Source organism: Pagrus major, chromosome 19 (genome assembly GCF_040436345.1).
Source record: "Pagrus major chromosome 19, Pma_NU_1.0".
In the NCBI taxonomy this organism is placed as follows: Eukaryota; Metazoa; Chordata; class Actinopteri; order Spariformes; family Sparidae; genus Pagrus; species Pagrus major.
The window spans coordinates 19,783,515-19,810,405 of NC_133233.1; the positions used below are offsets into that span (position 1 = coordinate 19,783,515).

The window sequence follows — 26,891 nt, forward strand, 5'->3', positions numbered from 1 at the left end:
TACTCTTCTTCCTCTTTGGATCAAGCAGATTAGACGCTGTAACGGCCCACTGCTGCCCTTTTACAACATTTACTTTACAGTTACTACATTTTAGTCCGGGTATCCAGGTTGAGTAGAGTGCACGGAGTAAAAGCAGTTTCTCCAGCTGCTGACTCTGTGGTTTTTATAGATTTATAGATGTCTGGAACGAGGTCATTTATTATTTCATTTCAGACATTATGGTTTTGTAGGTACTTGGCCATAAACCAAAGAATTGGACAAAATCAAATTTTGTCCTAGTTTTGGCACGATCCTCAGAGTTCTTACAATTAAGCCTGTGGGGGTCAATCCATCCAAGTTGAGACATTTAACTCAAAACGACTAATGCAAATATCGTGGTGGCACAGGAGGAATAATCGTATGATTACCAGAGTCAATAGGATTCATCCTCTGACGACCATTAAAATAATTAAATATCATGCTATTCCTTGTGGTAGTTGTTGAGATACGTCAGCCTGGACCAAAATAGTCCAACATTGTCATCACTGGAGCCCTCACAATGCCAAAAAACCTTGAATCAACTGTCTAAACACACAATATGTCCATTCAGAACTCAAATCAATATGCTTTCACACCAACACAAAGCAACACATTCCTCGCCGTGACTCAGGCTGTATATGAGTCTATAAAAGCAGAGACATTTATGAATAATAAAAACTCAATTTCTGAAACTCTGCTTGAATGCCCTCAGAAACCGAATCATAATTAAAGTAAAAAAAACGATCCAAGGATAAAAGCTAATAGGACTGCCAAAACTAATATGACCCGGCTGTGGTGTCTCTGGCTCTCAGTGAAGGTCGCAGAGCATTTTTCTTATCTCTCAGGACGTCTGAGTCATCTTGACAGAGCTGGTATAGGGTCAGCTTGAAGCAACCAGCGCCGGGCCCTCACTTCAGACTTTATTGACACTTTGGAGCTTTTCTTGAATTCAGTAAAAAGCTTTGACTCATCCAAATAAATGGAAAAGTATTTATTCGATGGGATTTTATTTAGCTCCTCTTTGTGCACACGGCTGTGCTGGATGGTTAATGAACATTTGGTGTTATTTTTCAAAGCCTGTTTTTCTAAAATTAATAATCTCAACAGCTGCAGCTGAGTGTAATTGGGCTTATATCAAGATTTTCATCATCATCTGTTATTGAATGTAATATATGCCAATTGAATCTAATTTATAAGCATACAGTGTTGTAAACGAGCCGCAGTGAACCGACATACAGCTGCCGCGGCCTCGTTTTGAGGCTCGATCCGACATGAATCGTAAACTGATAAGCTATTCATGAAGCGTCTCAAATTCACGGGGAATGTGAGATTTTTTAAGTTCATTTTTCCAAGTTGCAGCCTTTAATGCGCGAGCGCCGAATTTCGGAAAGAAACGACACAAGGCAGGGCTGTATATTCCTGGCTTGGGATGCTGCCACGGCTGGTGTGATAACAGACGAAGTGCGATGTTTCTTTGTGACTCAACAGATGCTCGGAGGAGTGTGTTGGCTTTGAGTGGTTATTGAGACGAGGGAGTGGGAGCAAAGCGGCTGGCTGCGCTTCTGTGTCTTTCCCCGACAAATGTCAGCGGCTCTTGAGAGGAAGGAAGTCAGAACTGTGTCAAATAGACGTGTCGAGGCAATCCATCTCGTTGTTCCTTTCCCCTGCCTCAGTTCAAGGTGAACCAAGAAGATATTCTGGGTCAAGGAGGAAGAGGGCCACCAGAGAAGGGAGGAAGGTTGTGTTATATTTTTATGTTACGCTGTAAATTTAACATTACATTACATTTTAGTGGAGGTTTTTCACTCCTTGGGGACTCGTAAGGTTTAAGAATATGATTAATTTATACTACTATGTTGGTAAAACCGTTTTCCCACTTGTGCTCCTTGTACTTTCTCACCTCGTCATATACCTGAGCTTCACCGCCTCGTGACACAGAGAGTGTGAAAACATCCTCGGGTTATAAAAGCAAAGATTGGACCGCCCCGTTATGTCTTTTCACAACTGTTACATTCAGTTCAGATTAAATGGTGTTCGGTAAAGGGGTCAGTGTGAAGGTCACCTCTGTGTTGCAGTGCCACGATTTATAATGAGGACAATAACACAGTAATGAGGGTTCTGAAGGGCCGCGAGTTGAGCACAAGAATTAATCTATACTATCTCAGCTGTGATTAAAGCAGTAATGTGTCTGCTTCGTCTTAGGGTGATGCTGATTAATGCTCCGGACCATTTCTCTCTGCACGGAGGGAAACAAAATGAACGTAAGAGGAGGAGGCAAAGCAAGGGAGAGATGCTGGAGATGTAATGGGGGAGGTGTTTTACTATTTTTGTGACTAATTGATATGACTGCTGTGGTCTGCGAAGTACATTAGTGACATTTTTTCCCTCAGAATTTGGCTCAGATCCACCACAATTTATTTGGTCTGCAGCACTTCACACCCAGCTGTAATAAAACAAGCTGTGTGTAGCTTTACTTAAAAACTGCCAGTGTGATTGGCTGGAAATACTGCTGGACCCCGCCGAACCTTAACGCTCGGGTCGGTAAAGTTATTCGAGATGCATTTTTTGCTGTATTTGTAGAAAATCTCTCGACACTCCGACAAACGATAAATCAAGTCAAATGCTCTGTCAAAATAAAAGAAAAAAATCATCCACAAGGCTAGGTGGATGCATTGCTGAAGCTATAAGAAGGCTAGTGGCACAAGAATGCGCTCACAGTACACAGCCACTGAGCCTGTTGTTCAGCAGCTAGCTAACTCAGTAGCACAAAACACACAGCACCTAAGAACAAAGTAGAGAGGCAGTTGCAGTGACAGATTATGGTTCAGGCGCTAACAGTCTAGCACAAAGCACACAGTCCCTGAGCACAATTAAAGAGCTTCTGTGGCAGCAATGCACTCCTGTAGCAACTAATGTTAGCACAAAGCACACAGCTCCCATGCCAAAGAACAGAACCACTGGCAGAAACAGACTCATGCGGTGGCTAACGTTAGCACAAAGCACAAGCTAACCCAGTTAGCACAAAGCACACACCTACAGCAGTGAGCAGTAGCTGTCACACACAGGGTAGCCTTTTCAGACTGAGACTTATTTATCAGACTAAAAGAGGTAAGACAGGTTGCAGAATGTAGTGAATTAGCTTCTTATACATCTCCAAGATGGCCAGTGAGAGCTATGGGGCTGTCGGTGTCGGCGAAGACAGGCGGTGAGTCGTTAATCTAAGCCTGCACATTTTCGGTTTCATTTTCATGAATAGTATCTGACAGAGACGTAACTGACTGGTGTGTTTGACTTCGAAAAGGTCTGTGGATTCTCCCCAAGCCACAAACACTTAGCAGTGAGAAGCGGTTTGAGCAGATAGAAGTGTGGATACAGTTTCATGCTAAAGTGGGAACCCAAATGTCCCTCGAGCTGCAACCAGAGGCGCTTCGCTCCGCAGGTGAGACGTTTCATTTGCTATGAAATTACCAAAGAATGACTCGAGCGTACCACCTTGATATGTATGTCCACTTTTCATCTGCAGGGAAGTATTGCTCAAACACAGTTGTGCTGTGATGACCTGCACTTTAAATGAGGTGCAACTGGCATCATAAAAGTTAAATATTTTACTCCATATGGAGGACTGGAGATTTCCCTCGGGGCCAGGTTGTGTTGGTTCACTCTTTGCTCTTCAGCACACGTGAAGGAGGACACTTAACAGCTTGACTCGCTCTGGTTCTGCACTTCAACACCCAATCACACCTCAGAAGAGGGGAGAAAATCAAATGTCTGAATCATTCATCGCGGGTCAGAGAAAAGGTCAAGCTGACCTATTTCTGGGTCCTCTGTTGCCGCAGTGACGCTGCCATCTTTAATTCATGGTGGTTGTCTGGGCTGTAGCCTGCAGCTGGCAGCTGAGTGACTGAGAGTGAACTGCCTGACTGGGAATTCTGAGACAAATTCTCTGGAAAGTCGGTGAGAAATGTGTTTGGTTACGCTCCTCTGGATGTCAGGTGGTTTCATGTCAGCCTCCCTCTTCAATCAAAGTGACCTCAAAGCCCCCCGACTCCTCTCCTGCCTCTAGCTCCTAGTAATTATTCATGTCGTTAAGTAACTTTTGATTTATTCTCCTATGCACTACATTTGCCTTGAAGGAGAAGTTTAACATTTTGGATAAAACACAAATTTGCTTTCTTGCCAATAGTTAGATGACGACATGTCTGGGTATGCTATATAAGAAAGCCACAGCCATCATCCAGTTAGCTTAACACATAGACTGGAAACAGCTAGCCTAGCTTTTTTATCCAAAGGTTAAACAATCAGCCTGTTAGCACCCTTTAAACCCAAAAATTATAATTCTTTATAACCAATGTGTCAATTTGAGAGTTTTAGAGGTGCTGTTAGGTGGATTTTGTTACATTTGTACAGAGCAAGCTAGCTGTTTCTCCGTTCTTCCAGCTCAGCTAAGCTGACTTGCTGAATATCCCAGACTCCCTTACAAATTCGAGTGTTTTTAAGAGTTTTTGAGTGAGGAGAAAATTAAGAAACTTTGCAAAACTTTGCTACAAAAAATTCAAAATTATTCATGCCTTCTTGTAAATTCGGCGTTAAATGCAATAACTTAAGTTGTCAGTTTGTTGCTGTTTCTGTGTCTAAAGTGCGTCTGTCCTTCCAAAATGTAGCAGCTGTTTGAACGCACTAGTTCAACTGATTTCATCATTTACACCAAATTTATGAAAGAAGACATATCTATATCTCATATATAGAAAACATATCAAATTTTACAAATACAGTAAACAGTAACCAATATAGGCAACTTCTTTGGAAGGTCGTGGAGAAGGTCTCCAGACTCCCTTAAAAAAATGCACAGTTATGTGAGTTGTTGCGTTAGGAGAAACTTTACAAACACTGTGAAACACTGTTTACGACAAATTCGTAACTGTTTGGGCCTTCTTGTTAATTCGGCAAATGTTATACATGAAGAAATTTCTTTACTTGTGATAAAAACAAACATCATATCCATTTGTTCCATTGATGTACGTGTTTTTTTGCATATAGAAGAAGCCTCGTGTGCCATGGTTGCTTAACAATTACACCATGTGCCAACTGCTAATTCGATTTCAGAAGGAGACCTCATACCCCTCTCTCTCTCTGCCTTACTTCCTATCTGCCTCTTCATCTGTCACTATCAAATAAAGACGAATTTGCCCCAAAAAATAATCTTTAAAATCAAAGCCTTAACAGTAATGTAGTCTTTGGTATTTTGTGGCGTGAAAATAAAATGTTAACAGTTTGATCCACCCCCAGAAACATGAAATGTAGCTGCGCAGAACCACATTTATAGCAAAATCGTGTCATGTTTGGCTGAAAAGTTCATGAGGAATGTATAAAAACGTTGAGTATAGTGCCAAAGTCCCCGCTGCTGAATTGCTGACATGTGATGCACAGTTTTTTGACAAGAACAGACCTTTTGGAGCAGAGAAAAGCTTGGAGCCATCTTTAATTTTAGCAGGAGAGCGCCTTAATGACACAAGCTGTTTGAATCTGCGGACATGGTGTCAGGCCGATGCTAATTTGCTTGCAGGTGATGTTTCCCGTCGCTGTGCCTGCTCCAGCCACGGTGCCTTTTCAATACGCTTGCACTTTTATTGCCGTTGTCACCAGCTGCACTTTTCTGAAATGGCTTTTTTGGCCGACAGTACAGGTGTGTGTGTGTGCGTAAAAATGAGTAAGGTGTCCTTGGTCCCATAATTATATATATATATATAAAAAAAATGATATGTCGTTGGCTCTGGACAGTGAATGAAATATGTCCTAAACTGCAGCAAGCTCAGGGAGTGGCTGTCCTCGCTGCCAGACTCCCAGCATCCTCCTTGGCCCCTCAGACATCACAGATGGTACCCCGGCGCCGGCCAACCACCTGTGCGGGGAAAGTGAGCGATCAAGTCTATTGACTCCTTGCTCAGCCTTGGGTTTGGCCACATCGAGATAATATTTAATGTTCCAGGCAAGGTCAGCCAATCACGGCCGAATGTTTGAGTCTGACTCAAGCAGCTCCCGCGCGCTGAAATCTGCTCCGAGATGTGTCATGGATGGCTTAATAATGTACACGGGAGGATTATCTAAGATATTAACATGGTTATAATGTTTTCTAATGAGAAACTCTCAGTCATAATTGCTTTTACATAAATGACCTTAAATGAGCTTTCCCTTTAAACACGCTGCTCTCAGATTTCACGCCTCCCAGAGGGTAGACACCCGTTCTGTTATGTCCCTGACACGCTGCGTAGCCGAGGTTTTAGCTGAAGGTGAATTGTTTTGGTGTGTGTGTGTGTGTGTGTGTGTTGATCCTTGCTTACTTATACAGCTGATGCACTTGCTGCCCTTAATAGCAGTTAGTTGTAACAAGGCAGGCAGGGGGTGTCATGGGGAAGTGTCTCTCTGCTACACAGCTGTGGATAAAGACTTCGGAGATGTTTAAACCACATTTTAATTGATTCAAGTTTTTTTTTCTGCAAGTGTTTTAATGCAAATCCTCCACAGCATATGGCCAAAGAGACAAAACACTGTGAGTTCTGTCTACTATCTCTTTTTTTTTCATAGTCTTCTGAGAGTACAGGCCACTAACTACCAGTATATCATGTTCAAAAACTGTGAACCGACTTACTGCATCCATTGACCTTCTGTATTCTCCCAGCACGCTGTAAATTAGGTCACACTGTGCCTATTTTGGGAGGTGAAGCTGCTTCACATTCACAGCACCTGTAGGCAGCTCACAGCTAGTGCGGCTGCTAACGATTACTTTCATTATTGATTAATCTGACAGTTATTTTAACGATTAATTGATTCAAAAGATGTTTGTGATGATATAAAACTGACAAGGCAGAAAATTAATACTTGTTGAAAACCTGAAACAAGAGACTTAATCAACTTAATTATCTAGAGCCCGACTGCTACTAGATTTCTGGGGACGATGCTGATATTAAGAAGAAAATTCCCCAAATTTGGTCATGAAACACCTTTGTTACAGTACAGTGATACGATATATCTGTAATAGGCCAATATCGGCCAATAATATCAACCAACCAATATCGATCACGCACAACCCAAAGATATTCAATTTACTGTCATAGAGGAGTAAATAAACCAGAAAATATTTGCATTAAAGAAGCTGAGAACCAGAGAATTTGTACCTTTTTTATTAAGACTATTAAGCAATTATCAAAATAGTTAGCAATTAATTGAATACTTGACATCTAATTAATTAATTGACTAATGGTTACAGCTGTAAAAATGTTGATATGATGATATAAAACTGACAAAGCTGTAAATTCTCACATTTGAGAGTCTGAAACCAGAGAGCGTGTCGTTTTTACATTACAAATGATCAAAACAAATGAAAAATCTGTCAATTATCTGAGCTAATTCTCGAATATGTGCTTCACATTTATTAATTGATAAGCAGATGAAAAGAAAATTAATCAGCAGCAATTTTGATGATTGTTTTATTCTATTTGTTTCGAAGACAAAATGTTAAATTCTAGCTCGTTTTAGCTTCTCAAATGTTTAGATTTGTCTTTCTTCTCTAAATATATTTGCTTTTTTTGGATTGTTGGTCGGACAACCAATGACTGATTTGCTTATCACTCACTTTACTGTAGTGCTTTACGTCAAGTACAATTGATTCATGGATCAGGTTCATGCTAAACAACAGATAGAAAGTAAAGATAACACACCGAACAGGTTGAGGTTTAAAAAATCAACTGAAAAAGCACACTCACATCACCTCAGCTGATCCTCTAAATCCCACTTACTGTACTCACTCTCCTAACAGTGAGCTTCCCGTTGATGAGCCTCTGGGATTGATCCGTGCTGAGGTTGACATGGCAACAGAGCATCATCACTCGACAGCAAGTGTAGCACTTTTTTGGAGGTCGTTTTTGTTTGTGAAATTATCTTGTACGCCTCGAATTACATGAGACGAAGCGGCTACTCTTTGTCGGGGATGCTTCATTAAGATATAGCCTGGACACCTTTTTTTTTTTTCTTTTTCTTCCTCAGCCGCGACGAGTCGAGCATCCTTTTTTTTTATTCCGCCTGAGGTAATCAGCAACATCCACTGTGATTGCATTTTAATTAAAAGCCGCCATTTTAATCATCTCTGGCACGGTGTTGGAGAAAGAGGATGTGGCGTTATCAATCCTTTGTCCCTGCCTATCACACACGCACGCGCATACAGTCACACATGCACGCACACACACACAATGTCTGACTTACTATGCTTGGCTGGATGCTTCATTAAATGGAAGGTCGTAATTAATATTGAGAGCTGACAAGGCCTCCCAGAGAACCCAATGAATTAAGCAGGGAAGTGATGAGGAGGTAAAGTTGAATGGACTGACACTAATTGCCGAGCAGAGAGATGCTTGATCAAGAGGGACTGGGTGGCTCTTTAAGCTTCGAGTGGCTGCTCGCTATAAGTTTGGTCTTGTATTATATTATTTATGTTGTTCTCTTCCAGCTAAATCTAACATCTTCTCTGTCAGACAAGAATAGATAGAAAACTAAATGGGCAGCAAATTTAAAGACTAACACGTCCTCAGACCTAAACAATTGTCACTGTTGAGCTCTATTATCACCTTATTAAGTTGACATAGCATATGTGTCCACCTATTAACACTTTCAGCAGATACAGAGCTACAGTAGTGTACAATTAAAGAGGTGTTTCTTTCCACCTGATGACTGTAAGTCAAATATTCACTCTCCTTGCAGCTCTGTTTGGGTCTCCACCAACTCCCAAAGGAGATATCTCCGTCATTAGCCGCTAAATGCTCCACTCTGTCCACCAGCTAGTTGCTAACTTTGTCTGTCTGCTGTTTGGTGCTGGTGCAGGTGGTGTTTATTAGAGCTTGCTGCATCCGGAAATGGCTCTGATGAAAACGGAAAAACAGTAAATGTGCTTAAAAACAACATTTTTAGCTAAAATATGCTGAAATTCTCTTTAGCGCTGAGGGAAACTGCAGAGTCAAGTGATTATTCTTTGCGGGTTTGTCACTATGAGCGACCCTTTTCATTTTATACATTCATTTCACTTATTAATGTGAAAAAAAAAAAGATTAAATCGGCTTTGTGCATCATAAAGCAGTTAAAATATGTGATTTATTGTATGTTTTATGCAGTGCCTATAGTATTTATATGGAAAGGAGTGTGCAGTAGCAGAAAGTTTTGGAAATGAGGCATGTTTGAAGTACAAAATAAAATTCAGGTTGTCGGAAAAGCAATTTCGAGCAGTAAGTTGTTTCTCGTCAGTTCAGAACATTCTGCCTTTTAATTTTTTTCGAGAGAGAACTGAGTGACCTTACAGCTCTGTTATGATGCCTCACTCTACATCATTAAATAGCCATTTTGCTGACATATTGAAGCCATTATCTCCGAAAGGTGTAATTTCATGAAATGTACCCTCAGCTTCCAAGCAAAATGGCTGCGCATTGTGTCTGTATAATCAAATTCTCACGCGGGACTAGACTTCAATAATTAGAACAGAATAGTGACCCTAATGATGGATCCGCAAAGAAGAAACTAACTTGGCATCTGAAAAGCTCCTGTCTCATCACACACCTGTCCTGATTGTCTGTCCTCTCTGTGTGAATTGATTAGCAGACTTCTCGCACCTATCTTCTCATTATTAACAAGGTCTGACAGAGGCCTCCTCCTCCTACCCAGCCTGTTCTTTATTCATGGTCATGAGCTGCTCGTCGCTGTCCGTGGAGGCCACCGGGCCACGGGGTTGCATCCAATTACGTCACTCCTACTGATGAGCCGAGGGAGGGACAGAACAAAAATAAAAGACTTGAAGAAAGAGGTCTGAGGCTCGGCCTGGTTGTTTACAGATTGTTTCTGTGTTGCAAACGCTGCAAACGCCATAAACTCTTTAATACGAGCCTCTCAAGAGCTTATTGAACAAACAGAAATTTTATGTTCTAAGCAGTTAATTTCTTGGCTGAAGGTCTGGTGTATTGTCTGGGCTCGTTTTGACCCTGAACGTTGCCACTTCATGCAGCCTGCAACACAGAAGATAACACTTCAAGAGGAGTTCTTTGTACCCCGCACTCATTTTCCTGGAAACGTGTACATGTTGTGGATCACCTGTGCAGATCGGCGAGCAGAACAATCAGTCCTCCGCTTGCTGCAACTCCCACGTGTGAAATATGAACACAGGGAACAGCTACCCATAATGCTCCTGCCATCTGTTCATTTATTAGTCTGGAACACCCAGCCCTGGTCCAAAGCGTTAAAGTTCATTAATATTCATACAACATTCATATGTGGAAACGTTGCCCATGGAGTTGGGGTATTAGTGTCAGAGACAGGATAGGAGATCCTAATCACTAATTGATGATTGATGGCTCTGTCATTAGCAGCAAGGCGCACAGCCAGAGTTAATGTAGTACTAAGCTGTACTTTTATAGAGCGGTGACATGTTTAGAAATTGTGACAGTGGGCTCATTTGGTAGTTTTTCTGTACATTCAGCTTGATAAAAGTCTAAAAATGATTTGACCATAGTTCAAACATCCGTAGATTTATTCAAGATATCGGTGTGTTGCATTCATGAGTCTGAGAGTGAGGAGGAAAGTTGGCAAACGAGGATAAACAAAACTCAAATAAAACTTGATCCTGTTGAAAACGTTTCTGCCGGAGTCACAAAGATGGATTTTCATTAGCAATGGTAGCTGGTAAACAACGAAGACAACAACTCCCATGATGCCTACTTACATCTTGTTTGGTTTTGATTAAGAGACACCTGGCGGTAGAAATTACGTACTGTGTATTTAAATGATTAATTGAGAATCAAAGCCGTTTTTCATTGAGTAATCATTAACTGGCTCATTTTAATTGTATGTATCCCGTCTCTCCTCCAGGTTGCCTGTTCGAGGACGAGCTCTGTACGCCGTATGAGTTCTGCGTCAATGGTAAGTCAGACTCGGGGAGTCGTGTACGCCCACCACACCTCATTATATTGTACAATATCCCTGTGGTGCACAACCATCATCGACCCAACACACTTCTAAAGCCAGCCGGGCTATTTATAATCATTCGGGGGGGTTATAGATAGGATAGGAGGCCATTGGAGAACAGGCTCACAGTTAAGACATATGAGTCATGTTTAAGAAAAGCAGTAAAAAAAACATCTGCAACAGTAAGAAACAGCACAATATAAACAATAGATCATGTAATGACTACAAGGCTTTTTATATGATGTTACAGCATACGTCAAGGCGTCCCTGAACCCCCGAACGGTCACAACCTCGACTGAAAACCATCTCGTCTTGAAAAGATGGATGTGTCTCTGTCAACGGTTGCCATGACAACATGTCACCTTATGAATAGGGGGGAAATGTCGGGGCTTTTCACAGCGTGACATTCAGCAGAATCACACAGCGGGCTTTTAATTTTGAAGGGGGATTGATGGCCTGTCGATATCGAGGATCATCTTCAAGACAGAGCCGTACTTAAAGGTTAATGTATTCTCCAGTAGTGGACGGTATCAACACACGAGCAGCAGTTCAGGATAACGTTACATGCTTACATGCATACTGGGGATCCACATCCATCTCTCCCAGCGCGTGTTTGTTTTTGGCCCCGCAGAGCGTAATGATTAAATGCCTGCGCGTTGAGGTTGTTTGTTTTGTTTGACTGAGTTTTGCTCTCTTCATTTACCTTCTGCAGATTCATCATACAATCAGTTTCACAAACAAGATGAAGCAAGCGAAGGGAACACTAGAAGCACATGTAAAACATGATGTGACCTACAGTGTAGTATAGGAAACAGCATGGAGTAGCATACGGGACTAGAAATTAAAAGCAGGACAAGTGCCAGTTTAATATTAATATGTCAGCGATAATTTAATGTCAGTTTTGTGTTCGTGACGGCTTGACTTTGGTTATGTGCGGGTTATGTATAAAATGCCACTTTGTTTTCATGCTAGTTTATTACTTACACCCTGTTTTTCATTGTTTTTCAATGTCTTGTGGCTCCAACTAACAAATATTTTCATTAACGATTAATCTGCCTCATAATTTCTCAAATGTTTGTCCATAAAATGAGAGAAATTTGTGAAAGAGCTCAAGGTGACATCTACAAATTACTTGTTTTGTCCAATCAACAACCAAAAAAAGTAAAAGATATATTCAATTTAGGTCGGCTATTACAGCTCTGAATCCAAAAAAAGAAAACAGAAAGTCATAATTTGCTCATCCTTGTTGACATAAACTCAATTGAAAACAATTCAGCGACAATATATTTAATTTTCACCTCAATTTTGGTGATTTTTGTAAACTCCTTGGGGGAGTTAAAAATGACACTGATTGAAACTGAATGAATAAAGTATTAAAGTCAGTAATAATGAATACAAGTATAAAGGAAGTCTTAAAATAAACATTAACAAGCTGAAGTAAAGAGATGGGTCTAAAAGATAAAGTTAGATGAGAAGCTCGATACTACTGTCACGACTTCATACGTGGCTCCAACTAGCAGCCAGTTAGCTTAGCTTAGCATGAATACCCTACCGCTTAACAAAGAAGCAAAAACTAGTTAAATAAACCCTTTTTTCTAGTCTTTACGCTAAGTAAAGTTAACCAGCTGCTGGCTGTAGCTACATTTACCATACAAACATGAACGTGGCATCTTCTACGGTTTTTTAAGATATCTGCAGAGGGGTAAGATGTATTAGTGAGGCTGTCTTTGGGTTTGCTGCATGTTCGAGAAGCAAATTTGGAGATCTCTTCCCTTTTTTCCATATTAACCCAGTTTAGGAGGAAACAACACAGAGGAGAAATATAAAAAACTGACTTTAATTACACAGACTGCCTCGGTACAGAGCCGTGTGTAGCCTAATAGAGGGAAATTGCTGACACCTCGACAGAAAAACCCCCGGAGGCAGAGAGGAGGGTCGTGGTGGGTGTGGATATTGGATATTACATTAGACTATCATGCAAGGCTATCTTTTGGCCACTTCTTTAGAGATTTAATGCCTCTTTTCCCACATCTTTTCATCTTCTTCTTTTTTCTTTTTTCACCACGCTTTGGCCCAAGGAGCAGCGCTCACATTATACCTCTCACGCTGAAATGTAATTACAGGCGCTATGCTCGATAAAGGCAAATATATACAGGCAAGAAAGACTAATGTTGGATTAATGTTGCACCTAATATGCAAGTAATGAGACATTATTTAGCTGCTTCATAACCCTCTACACACATTCAATCCACCCTGTGTCACTCTCCATCGGACTCCTGATGAGCAGAAGCCACAGCACAGACAGAGGATGAGTGGGAGTAACTAGGTCTGCCACTTCGACTCTTCCCCAGGTCCCTGAAGGAGTAACCTGGTTTATTCTGGGCTGGGCCAACCATACTCTTCCTCACCCGACGTGCTGTTGCCATGCAAGTCGATGAGGGGAGGGGGAGGGTTGCAAGAGGGAGCGGCTCTCCGTGGTGTCAATCAGCACCGTTTTATATGTAATTGACTGTCATTTAGGGTGCATATAAAAAGTAGTCACCCCCTTTGGAAGTTTGAATTGAATGACTTCGAGTAGATGTCATGATTAAAGGAAAAAGATACATGAATTAACGGCAAAGACAACAAAGTGATCTAAATGAATAAACAATAATAAACAATGTGTCTCAAATTGCACACACTGTCATAGTTTGAGTTTGCGTTTTTTTTATTTCCTGTTTTATTTTGAAGTTCTGCCCTCATTTGTCATGTTTTGCTTTTCATTTCCTCCCTTTGTGTGATTTCCCGCCCTTTTCCTGTGCTCATCTGCGTCCAATTAGTTAATCAGCCCTTATGTATGTAGTCTGTGTGCTCCCTGCTGTCCCTGTCAGTTCGTCTGCTCAGCTTCCCTGCGTCTGTTCCTGTTTGCTCACGTCCTTCCTGGTTTGTACTTTGCTTTTTGGATGTACTTTGTTGTGTTCAGTACTTGTCTGCCTGTGTCTTTTGTTAGCTGAGATGACAATTGCTAGCAGACGTTGCTAGCTAATCTTTAAGCGAACGTAGCTACTGTTCACCTATAATTCTTAACGCTCTGACAACGCATATGAATAATTATGGCACATTTACCACCCAAATTCTTAATAGTTTTTAAACAATGTCTTTAATTTCACACAAAAGTGGCTTCACATTTCTAGCACTCAACCAAGGATTTTGTTAGCTAAAATGGCTGCTGCTAGCAGATTTGATCAGTTGTGGCTAGCTAGTGTAAACTAATACACTCTGTGTGTAGGTTGAAACCCCTTTCTCTAAATGACTTTTTTTTTTTTTTAATGTTCAGTTGTTGTTTTTTTCAAAACAAGAACAATGTAAATGCTATAATGCTAAAGGACTGAGGCTAAAGCAGTGCTCATAGCTAAGGATGCAGCTAAGGTTAAACAAATGGCAATAATATTATTTAAATGTGCATGTATTGCAGGGCAGAGCTTGTTTACCCTTAATAGTACACTATTTAATGAAGAATAAGAATTGCCGTGTGTTAAAGTGGTAAGCTAATGGAGGCCTGTCTACCCAAACTCAGGACTCTAACTGCTGCTAATGGTCTGTGTGTTAACGTTAAACGAAATAAGACTTGTAGGATGTGAGTCCTTATGCAACTAAGTACTTTCTGTTTTATATTTGCAATTAATTTAGATACATTTTCCACACTAGAGCTACAGCTGAATAGAGTCCATTTTTGCTAAAGGTTCCCTCAGTATGTTGTTAAGTAGGTCAATTACCTTCCTCCATATATCATTTGATCTTCTGCTGTCATGTCTCATTTTGAAACCAGCCAATTCGACTCTTTATTTCCATCTTCAGGGGAATACTTTCCTAGAGGTTCCTCTAAAAGGATATATGTGATTACCCTGAGACCGGAAATGCATTTTAATTTGATGCAACTCTCCAGTCTGTGGCTTTTGCTATGATAAGCTAAGCTAAAGTACAGCGGATAAGTGCTGCATGTTTCCCCGAGGGCACCGGTTGGCTCCTATTAAACACTTAACCAACAGTGTTTCATCGATCGATGGTTATCTTGCCTCCACTCAGGCCAATATTGTCTGAAACTTCTGCGCTGTATTTTAGATTTAAACGATTTAGGTGATGCTTCTATTGATCGAAGCTTGCAACAAGTTCAACTGCGGTGTAAACACTTTGAGCAACCACTACAAAATCTATAATCCCAAAGTATCTGCATGGGTGGAGAAAGAGCACCACGGCAGTCGGTGCATAATCCAAGAATAATAAAAGACGAAGTGTTCAGTGAAGAAGCAGTTAAGTAGCCCTTTGGTGGGAATATAATGGGAGACAGAGAGATATGATAAAAATAAATGTAATAATAAACCTAATTTATATTCCAAACTGAAGAGGCACTATGTTTTGATGTAGCTCTGAGTGTCTGGTTTATCTTTATTAATTTCTGTATTTACATGTAGATTGCAGTGCATGCATAATGTAATTATCATTTCAAAGCCACAATTTTCACATAAAAAAAGACCTGAATAAACACTTCATTCATCATACCCTGATCACTTCAGCTTTTGTTTCTGCTCTTTTCTTTATTAGCACGCTACATCTGGCCGGTCTCGGTGCATTGATTTGGGCCTATTCATTTTCATGACATGAGCGGCACAGCTAATACACCTGTTCCAATACGTCTTAATTTGTCTCCTGGGTCCGTCTTCCTCTGCCGCCGACGTACAGTCTTTTAGAAATGCTTTGCTGACTGTCAGCTTTAGTGTTTGCCCCTGTTATCCCAGAGCATTAGCTTTCACAGTTTAAATAGCATTAGCAGCAGCCGGGTGTCGCACTGTCTGTCACTGTGGGAGGAGAGACGGTGTCTGGATTTAGAGCTCTTTACCTTTTTGGCTGAAAATCTTCTTTATTCCTGTCGACATGCAGCTCATCCAGACATAGCTCCTCTTTAGTGAGACTGACACTGAGTTGTAGGATTGTACGTCCAGGGATTGATCGATTGGTTATGTGGCCTGTTTTATGCATTATTGATTGCAATGACCAAGGTTCATTTGCATCGCAGTTGCCATTTGCTCGTCACAGTGACAGCATTAGCCTTGTCTTGCAAGGAGGCACAAATTGATCAGTTGTCAGCTTAATATTTCCTGAAACCTGACAGATGATCGTTAGAAAATCACTGTGTTCTGCTCTGCTTGATAGACTTTGCTTTAGTCCCAGAACAACCTTGAATATGTTGGACCTGCATAGATCTCTCAAGCTGATGTCTGTTCTTTCATTCTATATTTTAGGGGGAATTTTCTGCGTTATTTTCAGATTTGGCCAATCCTCCATGCACACATGCTGTGCTCCTCCAAGCCTGAAATTAAAATGTTGTTTTAGCTGACAGAAATACGAGGGGAAAGAGGTCTGTGATTCTTTAAAACTGTCAACTACAATGAACCACTGTTGCTTGTTTTGATTATCTCAGCATTGTGAATACATCCTATAAAGTGACAGAACAGTGCTTTGTGAGTCATCATGCGTGTGTCTCCGAACACCTCGATAAATCAATCATCTGTTATGTTTGCCAAACAAGGCTTTCTTTGTTGTAAAATACCTCCGACTATTTTTAATGCTCTGAATCCCTGCGTGTCTACGAGCCTGTGTGTCTGTGTGATGTCGGGAACGTCCCTGACAACGGCGATGGAAGTGACATGTTTAACAGTGGCCGTTGCCATGGAAACCGATGAGGGATGCAGAGCATCAAACATTTAACAGGTTCCCATCGCTTGTTATGTCACCAGCCTCTCCTCATTTCTTACATAATATGAGTTGTTAGTGGGAAAAAACAAATGGTGCCAGAAGTCCTTGAGAAAACCTTGCCACATTAACCAAGTCGCTTTCTATATTTTCATCGGAAGAGAGAGGTTGTTGGCAGAGAGTATGGAGACGGTTGACGTCCTGTGATTCAGACACGTCTGTGATGATCTGTGCATCTGTAGGTGGGAAGTTTTCCTCTGCGCTGTTTGAGATCCAGAAATAACTCCTGAGCATCGCACTGTGTTGTCTACGCTAATTCACCACCTCCCACCGGCTTTTTCCTGTAGAGAGCTGTCATTTAACGGGCCGCAGGGAAAAAGGTGGAAGTCTAGAAAACACCCGCTTCTCGTTTAGAATAAGGATTCAATTTCATCACGTTGTCTTTGTAACAAGTCACTGAATTTTACACCCCTTTGTTAGTAGAATGAGAAAATTCGGTTTCAATCTTTTTCACTTTGGATGCAAAGATGAAGTTTCAAAATGTTGCATCACATAGACAATTGTATGACATTATTGACCATAAATCCGTGCATACTCATCCATATTTATATCCCCAGTGTAAAAAATGCCACTGGAGGACATGACGGAAAATTGCAGCATTTAATGGACATCGGTGTTTGTGTATTCGACGGTGCCCGACGTGTCATTGAGCATCAACCGCGCCATTGATGTTTGCTGTCATTGTCCAACATCTTGGGGCTAATTAATGGGATGCTGTGGTGCGTGACAACGTGTTGATTCACATCATTAGCTCCCATCTAATCACAGTGGCATCCTCGCACATACTCTCACACGGTAGTATGCATGATTACACACACACACACACACACACACACACACACACACACACACACACACACACACACACACACACACACACACACACACAGATGAGACATCTCGGATCGAATATGCAGGATTCTTATCTGTGAGCTGGACTTTTCATTTAGCCAACAAGATGCAGGGATTTATCTCTCCAGCTGAGAGGAGGTGACGACGCAGGTCATTTATATTCCAGGCGTTACATCTGCACACTGCTTTCTGACCTCCTGAGCCTCAGCATCCTTCTGAGGTCTAGACCAGCCATTGAATTATGGGGCTGATGGGGACTCTGTGGTGTGGGTTGCCTAGCAACCTGCATTGAGTGAGGCGGGAGGCCTGCTGATCGGGAGATTACCAGGGTCCCTGATAAAGTCCTTCCTGTCATGAACGGCTGCTTATCGTGGCACTGTCAGAGGAAAAATGTCAGCTATTAGCTCCCCAAAAACAGGCTGTCAGAGGTGCGGAGACACTGCAGGTGCCACAAAGTGTTACAACATTTCAACTGGCAGAGACAACAATCAATGTCCAGAAACATTGCTTACATCTTTCTCATTTTTAGCTATTAAACATGTCCCTCATGAACCTGTTTCCCTCTTTTCTCTTCCCATAGATGGCGTGTTTGGAAGGTGCCAGGAGTTAGCCGGTGCAGACCTGTACACGTACGATATTTCTTCCACTGCTCTGCAACGCCTCAGGATCCTCCTACAAAAGCTGGCGCACAGAGGTACACGCTGCCTGTCTGTCTTTGTCCGAGTGTCTTTTATTTCCTGTTCGGCTGCCTTTATCAGTCATGTACAGGGCTTACAGCAAAATGCTTGTCAACTGCCATTGTGTGGAGCAAGCCAAATAAGCCAAGCTGTCTCTTTGGCTAGCACAGAGCAGCACCAGTGAGCTAGAACAGGTCATTTGACTCATTTCGGGCTATTGTTTGGCCATCATAGCAGCAGCCAAGGCTGGTGGGACATTTACAGCTAATTTTGTGGACGAGTTACTGCGAGGTGTGCGGCGTAATCTCATCAGACAGTCTCTCCTACTCAATCAATGGCAGCGGCTAATGTGTTTGTTATAACAGGTCTTCAGGGCCATATATTGTATTTACAATAAGATGTCTTCATAACAGAAGTAGCTCATTATAAATAAAGTTACAGCAGGATGGATCAGTTGTTTCGCAACCTGGAGCCATGCTGGAGTTTGGCTGGCTTTGGAAGACGGAGCTTCTTCCTCTTGCTGATGGTTGTTAGTGTGAAGAACAACTAGAAATTACTGGAGCCTCCAGGCAGTCTGCTGTTGTAGAGCCATTGCTGTAACTGCTTAACTAATGGCTCTGGCTCGTCCGTTTCAACTAGAGATGAGCCAACAGAAGACTTTATCACAGATTGCGATAATAAAAACACCTATAATAAGTTGATCATGGTGAATTTCATAATCGGAATAATTGTGATTTGAGATAATCATGAATATGCCCACGTGAATGACTGGAAAAAGCTGTCTAAGTCACTGACGTGCAGTCCTCTACTGGTTATCTGCTTTATTTTTTAATTGTCTAAGCCTGCAACCACAGCACACCACAAAAAACAAGTTAAAACAGATTAAGGAATGACAGGGAGATGAGGTTACCACCATTTATTTGTGCAGGAAGACATAATTATTTACGACTACTTATTTAAGATTCTTTGATTGTCTCAGATTGTTTATTTAGGCATAAACAAAACCGGTCAATAAAGATCTTTCTCTGTCTTCTCCAAAACTACATAGTGCACCTTTAAAAATACATAGAACTCAACAACAAAAACAATATCAGACACAGATCACACACACACACACATCCAGTTTGAGTTCTGCAATGTCTGTAAATCTGAATATAAGCTTTATTTTATGGGTCTGTAATTGCAGAGTAGTAATTTCTTAACAAGTCTCCTGTAAAGAGACGTGAACTTTGGTATATACTACAGGTGAAATAATGCGTAGACAGTGTTCAGGTTGTTCATTTCTAATCAGTTAATTTCAATTAATTGCTTCATTGAACATGTGGAAATGTGAAACATGTCTACAATTTCATATAATTATAATTATTATTATTATTATGTAAAATAAATGAAATGTCTTCAAGGAATTCAACAAGACTCTTAGACCTGTGTCTCTATTTACTTTATAATTAGTACTAATCAAATAATTCTTTACAGGAAAATCTCAGGAAATTATGAATAATTTGTGTGTTACCATGGCAATTGTGAGAAAATTGTGGGGGTTTCTGTCCAAATATTTTTTTTCTCCACACATTCAGCAGCCTGTAACTGCAGTCATAACCCACCAGGGGGCAGTAGACACCTTTAACACGGACCGTGACCGCAAACATCATCCCTCCAAAGATAATTGGCTTTGCAGGCCACTCTGAGCTTAATATCTTTTAACAGGCGTGAACCAGTGTTGAAAATCATTAAGAGTAAGCAGTCGGGCCAGAGGAAATCAAAAAAGAGTTGAAAAAAATGCAGTGATGAATATTAAGTCAGGCGAGACCACACATTTATTCTAATTACTGCTTAGAAATAAACAAATGAGAGTGAGGAGGATGAGAAGAGATCTGGTGTGTCATTTTTTCCTGCTTCATTTTAAGAGGTGTTTAATTCTTAAGATGCTTTTCATCATGAGTCTCGTTCCCTGACCTTGTGTTTTTAGACACCCGTTTACGGACGCTGCAGACATGACATCATCACTTTGAATCATTTTTCCCCGCTCCTGTCGTGTAGAATCACATCCGCAGACACAGAGCATTATCTCCGGATGAGTCCACAATGCACTGTTAATGCTCGGTGGCACGTTATTCTTATCAGCTCAACAGCTATTGAAGTGTCATCTTTAAGACGTGTGGGACCCTTATTTATTTATTTATTTTTTGTTTGAGCCCATTGTACTGTAACTTAAATTGAAGAGATGACAGGGGGGAGGAACATCAATGGAATCGATTTACAATCCTCTTTATCTTGCATCGGAGACGCAGGTAGAAATCACACAATCTCTGCTCGCTGCACAACACCAATGTCATTCAGATCAATAGGAACTGACCCTCGTACAAAAGGGCTCGGGTTGTCTGGATGTCTCCCCATTGGCAGAGCACATTGTCTGGCATTACATTTTTCACCACAATACCTTTTTGAAAGTAAGGCACTGTCATCCAACTGCAAATGACTTTTATATTACACAGCAGCACCCTAAAGCTAAGCAACTTTAGTATTCAGTGTGTGCAGCCACTGTGTGTCTACACTTTTCATAGCCGGGGCTGCTGTCATATTGCTTGGGAGTCATTATGGCTCTGCTAAATGTGTGTGTGTAAAGTTGTGTGCAAAGTGGGATTGTGTGAGGACAAACACAAGAGCTAATTCAGTAGCTATAGTATGTAAAGTGTATTAAAATGATGGACCTTTTTCAGTTGAATGTTTGCTAAACCCCCGCCCCTGAGCAGCACTTGTCCAATCATAGCTAAGCAAACCATAACTAGGCAAAACAGGTGATTCTGGCTTTGGAGCACAGCTTTAAAATGGTAACAAATGGATTAAACGTTGTATTTATGTGCTTTATTGTGAGCTGCAAACACTAGCATTAGCATTCCCACAGGTACAGACAACATGGCAGCTGAAATGGAGCTCGTTCATTGTGAGACGGTCTCGGTTAGGTTTTGGCAACAAATCTACTTGGTTAGGGTTAGGGAAACATCATGGTTTGTAAGCTCACTACATGGGTAGTAGCCTGTAAAGAGTCCAGCAATTGTCACAGGAAACGGAAATACAAATCTACCATTTATAGAACTAATCACATTGCAATGTTATTCATATTAATTAGATACTGATAGCATGTCCTGGCCCTAGAACACAGCCATAGCATCAAGGGGCTTTAATAAGCTAACTACAATATTTTTGGGGGTCGCGAGTTACGTCACCTGCTCGTTGCTACATAAAAAAGGGTTTGAAAATAAGACCAATGAGCATATATCCAATCAGGGTGTTGCCTGTATGTGTTTTCATAGTGAGCACCCAAACCATCTGAGGTTTATGTTAGACCAAATTATATCAGAATTAACTATCTTTATTTATAATGCAGTACTAGGGCTAACTAGCTCTAGCTTACCATGAAATACACGGAGATTGGTGCTACTTTTTAGCTTGTGAGGATGCTAACTTTTCGTCTTGGGCAGGTAGCTTTCCCCTCAGACTTTTAGCACATTATCATTCTTAATATTGAAGAAACATTTACAGGATTATTGGTTTAAAACTAAACCAGCAAAACCAACTCGTGAGGTTTTAGTGTTAGCCTATGCTAGCTAGTGAATGAGAATCTTTCTTTCTTTGCCATTTTATAAATAACTAAGAATTATGAGTGGTATTAATTAATGGTATTAATGGAGGGTGTAATGGATCTCTGAGCACACGAAGTCCACAAACGCTGTAACCTTTACATCACTGATGATGGTCCGCCCTTTTCTTGGGACTCACAAAGCAGTGTCATACTGTAATGTTGACCTGCAACCTTGCAGGACATATTAACAATCTTAATGAGTTACTGTTCTTGTTAACTACATACAGCGGGGAAACTAAGGGGGTTAGAAGAGTCAATTCGACTGCAAGACAGATAAAGGTTAAGTTTTAAACTCATTTTTGTCATATTTTTCCATCCCCGGGCAGTATTTTTACTGTCAAGCTCCATACCCTCAACATCAGAAGGAATCATGTCAGGATGTTCTTGATACACCACGTTAGACTACACTAACGTGCAGTCAATTGACCTCCTGATCCTGTGCAGAGCGCTGGATACTCTCATAGTCCAGACAAGTCAAGTAAGATGATGCATTGTGACATTTGCATTAGCTCCATTGACAGGAAGCGTCAGTCAGTGAGAATCAGTGACCATAAACTGTCACTCCAGTGCTACTGAAACCACATGTTACTTGTGGTCCTACTTCCTGCACAAATGTGTTTTCTTTGACAGACAGTCAACAAAAAAACTATTGTTGTTCTTCCTCATATTCGGCTCTGTCTGTTCCTTGACAACCATGCTAGTACTACAGAAAAAAAAGTCAGACACATGCACTCGCACACTAACATGCCATGTGAAAACAAGAGTGCTTTTATTGAACCATTCACTGTGAGTTGATGTCTGTGAAGGGGGGCAGGATCGTTTCAAAGAAACCTGCTGCAGACTTTTGCTCGGAGCAAAAATGATTTCCTCCACAGGCAAATAATTGTTTGTGTCCTCGGAGATGTTCGCCAATTGTTTTTGCAGTCATGGCAATATGAAATTATTTCAGTAGAGGTGGACATGTAGCATATTATCTTGATCTTTAGTAGGCGTTCATGAGAACTCAACACAGAGTACAATAACCCCTTTGACCCTCATGACAAACTCAGTCTGTGCAGTCGAACTTTGTTCAGATACACAGAACTTTGTTTTTAAAAGTCAGAATTCTCAGAAAATAGTCATAAATCTGAGACTGAAGTCTGAATACTGAGAAAAAACTCTAAATACTGAGAAAAAAGTAATAATTCTGAGAATAAAGTCAGAATAAAAAATGTCAGATTACTGAGAAAGTCAGAATTCTCGTCTGTACAAACTGCCCAAGAAGCAAAATGAATCCAGCTGAATTTTGGGGAATTGCCAAAAAATTATATCTTGAATATTCCAATTTCACAAAAACATGTAGTCCTGAGTTTGAATATTTCACAACTGTAAAAACATCATATAACTTCAATGAAGAGCTGAAAAAAGTTGATATAAGACGATTTTTCCTGATATAAAGCTACTCAATGATTAAAGAAAACTGTTGTGCCATCCGGTTTCACTGTTGGTTTTACTTTTATGTTAAATTTGGATTGACACATTTCATTTTGACTAATTAGGCAGAACTTGCTGCTAAATTATTCACGCTCCCGTCCATTAATGCCTTTAAAATCAGTTGGTGGACAGAAGTAAAGGAAAAGGGGAAAATCTGCATTTCAAAAACGGCAGATGAAACTACAAGACGTGTAGACTGGATCCCATCTAATAGGCTTTGAATATTTAGGAGCTGACCCCCCCCGCCTCGCTCTCTCCCTCTCTGTCACATAGAAAACAGACAGGAGGCCAACAGAAATATCTTGCTTGTTTGAAAGCTGTTGCGCTAATGGCAAGGCGTTAATTAACTGAGGCATTTGCCTGAGACGGCGCGCTATCCTTAACAGGCAAAAAGCGGCAGCCTTGGTGATGGAACCTGCTCTTTCTCTGGACCTTCAGATGAATTTGCATGACATTTAGCTCCTCAGTGCCAGGATAATCAGCTGAGAGGTTGATTGAGAGGAATCCAACCGTAAAGGCCCCACCACTCCTGACTTTTTCTTTGACAAAATGGCTCACTTTGAGTCTGTAATTTGCGCCGGCATACCTTCTCCCTCAAGTGTGCCCATCACAGACACACAAAACATGGTATGTATGGAAATGAGTGCATCCCCCAGGAGACAGAGGGGGGATAGAGGTGTCACAGTCAATGAAGCCAGCCTCATCTTGTTGTGGCGCCATCACACTCTGAACCCATTTAACCAGCTGCAGTTAACCGCAGCCACCATATGGATCCTTTAGGGCTGAAGTCAGACCTGATTTCCCCATCGCGACCGCTGATAGCATAAATGATCATCACCACGCTGATATATAACAAGTATACACCACATCGGTTAAGCCACGGGTAGTTAACCGTCATTGTTGTACGGATGGATGGCTGAGCTGCGTTCCAGAACAGTGACAACATACGCTGCTTTGTGCTCCATTCAGTGCTGCCAAGAATGACTGGAGGCATCTGTAGCTGCTCTGCATTGCTCAGATCCTCATCTGGTGCTTATGAATATCCCATGAATATACCCAATGTCTATGGGTGAGAAACCAGGCTAATGAAGACATTCTGCGGTGTTGATACTTTCATTCTTGTGTGTATTTTTAAACCCTGGCTGTTAGTTTACTGCTTTTGAAACATGTCCACGTCATTAAGAGCAGCATTGTTTCGTTAGATGAGTCCGGTAAAAGGTTAGGTATGTGGCAGCGAGGAATCTAAGCCCTTGCCACAACTTAATTACTAATTTCTCATTAAAAAATGCTTCTGCACTGGAATGAAGTGTGATCAGTGAACATCTTGGCTCCTTAAAAAAAAAAAAAAAGTGTAATATCTTCGGTATTTCTATGCTCTTTGCCGATGGAATGCTGCGCCTCTTGGCTCATTGGGAATGGGGCCATGTTTTGGGTATCTTTTTTGCTTGGGTAGCTCCATCTGGTCCTGGCACCACTGCGCTTTGCCCCTGCCCAGGAGTTCTGCATCCCAACTATGTGTTGGCAATTAGCAGAGATGTTGGCAAGGCGTCAGGCTGCAGTGTGACATTCTCCCCGGGCTTGTTGACTGGCTGTGTGTGTTTGTGTGTATGTGTGTGTATACATGTGTGCAAATGTGTAGTCATGACTTTCTTTTAGCGTGTCGTCATTTCAAACATTCTCCACTCTGCCATTCTGTTTCATCTTTGCTGTTTCGTTTACCCCGTTAAGCTGAGAGGGCTGTAAACAATTTCCCCAAAAGCCGAGAACATGAGTTGAACTTTTTGTCCCAGGAAGTACTTTTCAAGGAAGGAGAAATTTCCTTCAGAGTGGTGTTGTCTGCGTTTGCATAGCAGTCTAAAGACACTCAAAAATGAGGGAAATTAGTACACCAATGTATGGAAAAGTGCACGACTATACAACAAGCCGCATGCTAACGCCAACAGCTAATGCGTGCCACTAATGGTGTACAATTGTGGTGTTTGTAAGGCAAGGACAAGTTAAACTGATCGTCAAAATTATACTGAGTTAATGAACAAAAGGAAACTGGTTTTTGAAAAGTGGTGGGTAAAATAAAAGGCAAAGTAAGAAGCACCATCCCCAAAGTCCCTTTTACTTTTGGAAAGTACCACCCGCCAAGTAGGGGCTTTGGAGTGTACAGTAATATCCCCGGATCAAAATTAAGACCATGGTTCCTATGGTGGTCCTATGGTTATTTCATGTAATGCATATAAAAGTGACAGCAAACTGCTAATGGTTTACAATCGTGGTGTTTGTAAGGCTAGCTAAGGTAAGCTAAATTGGAAAGTGTCATATTTGGATTTGAGGTTTCCTGTTTTATTTTGTAGATCATATCCTCATCTTATGTTTTCCACTTCCTGTATTTGTCTATTTCCCGCCCTTTTTCTTGCTCACCTGTGATCCATTAGTTAATCAGTTCCTGTGTTTTTCCATCACTCTTTGTTAGTCCGTTGCATTTGCGATCAAGGTCTACTCCAAATTTTTTCCTCTAATCTATTTATCAATGTCAAGCAGCAAGGAAACAGAAAAGACAAGTCTAGAGAGTATGAAAATGGTCAGCCATTTTGCCTTCAACATTCATTTTGTCCCTTGAAACAAATTTGAAATAAATCAGAAACAGAACTTGTACTAGGAACTTGAATTGGTAGTTTCAGCCGAACTTTCCGTTTTACTATGAGGTTATTTCCAGGCCTGATTCGATCTCTATCTCCTCGTCATTAAGTTATATTATTTTGTGTAATACTATCTGCATGTTGAATCTACAAAAGTACAAAAGTAGTGTTTGACCTTGAGATATCTTCTTTTTTTTCAAGGTTACGTTGATTTGAGAGGTGTTTGACAGACCTCACCGTGACCTCTTTGTTTCCAGGTTTGACATGGCAGGACGACATCACTCAGCAGGTCATCTCTAGAGAGCTCTCCAAACTAAGGAGAACCCCTCTCCGCCATCAGGCCACACCTCCGAGCCCCCTGACCGCCTACAGAAGCTCCAGAGACAGGAAGCTGAGGCCTTCGCAGGCAGAGCTGAACAGAAACCTTCAGCAGTACCTGACCGGCCTGGGCTTCCTGCCGCAGTCTGAGGTCAATGGACAACCGGGAATCCAACGAGATGGAGCCGGCGTTCAGGTAAGAGTCTCACCGGTGTAGACTTGTAGTAGCAGCTGACTTCACAGGGGAGGAGTAAAGAAAATATTCAGAGAATTTTGACTTTATTTATTTTTTTACTCAAACTGATGAATCGATTATCAAAATAGTTGGTGATTAATTTAATAGTTGAAAACCCATCGATAAATCGTTGCAGCTCTCGAAATAAGAGTGTTTTTAGGTGGTAGGGAGGGTCTAATGAGAAACATCCTATCCAGGTGCATTATAGGATATGTAGGATCTGGTATTTTCTGACCTTAATCTATACTAAAGAGCATTAA

The 26,891-nt window shown here is 41.2% G+C and overlaps 1 protein-coding gene across 1 annotated transcript in view; it reads left to right on the top strand.

Annotated features, from left to right (window-relative positions):
* The window catches only part of ptprn2 (protein tyrosine phosphatase receptor type N2), a 130,294-nt gene that overhangs the window by 5,332 nt on the left and 98,071 nt on the right, over positions 1-26,891 (top strand). The window contains exons 2-4 of the mRNA XM_073488589.1: positions 10,918-10,968; positions 18,236-18,349; positions 26,336-26,592. Of these exons, the coding sequence (XP_073344690.1) occupies positions 10,918-10,968; positions 18,236-18,349; positions 26,336-26,592 (422 nt within the window). The remainder of the gene's footprint in view (positions 1-10,917; positions 10,969-18,235; positions 18,350-26,335; positions 26,593-26,891) is intronic.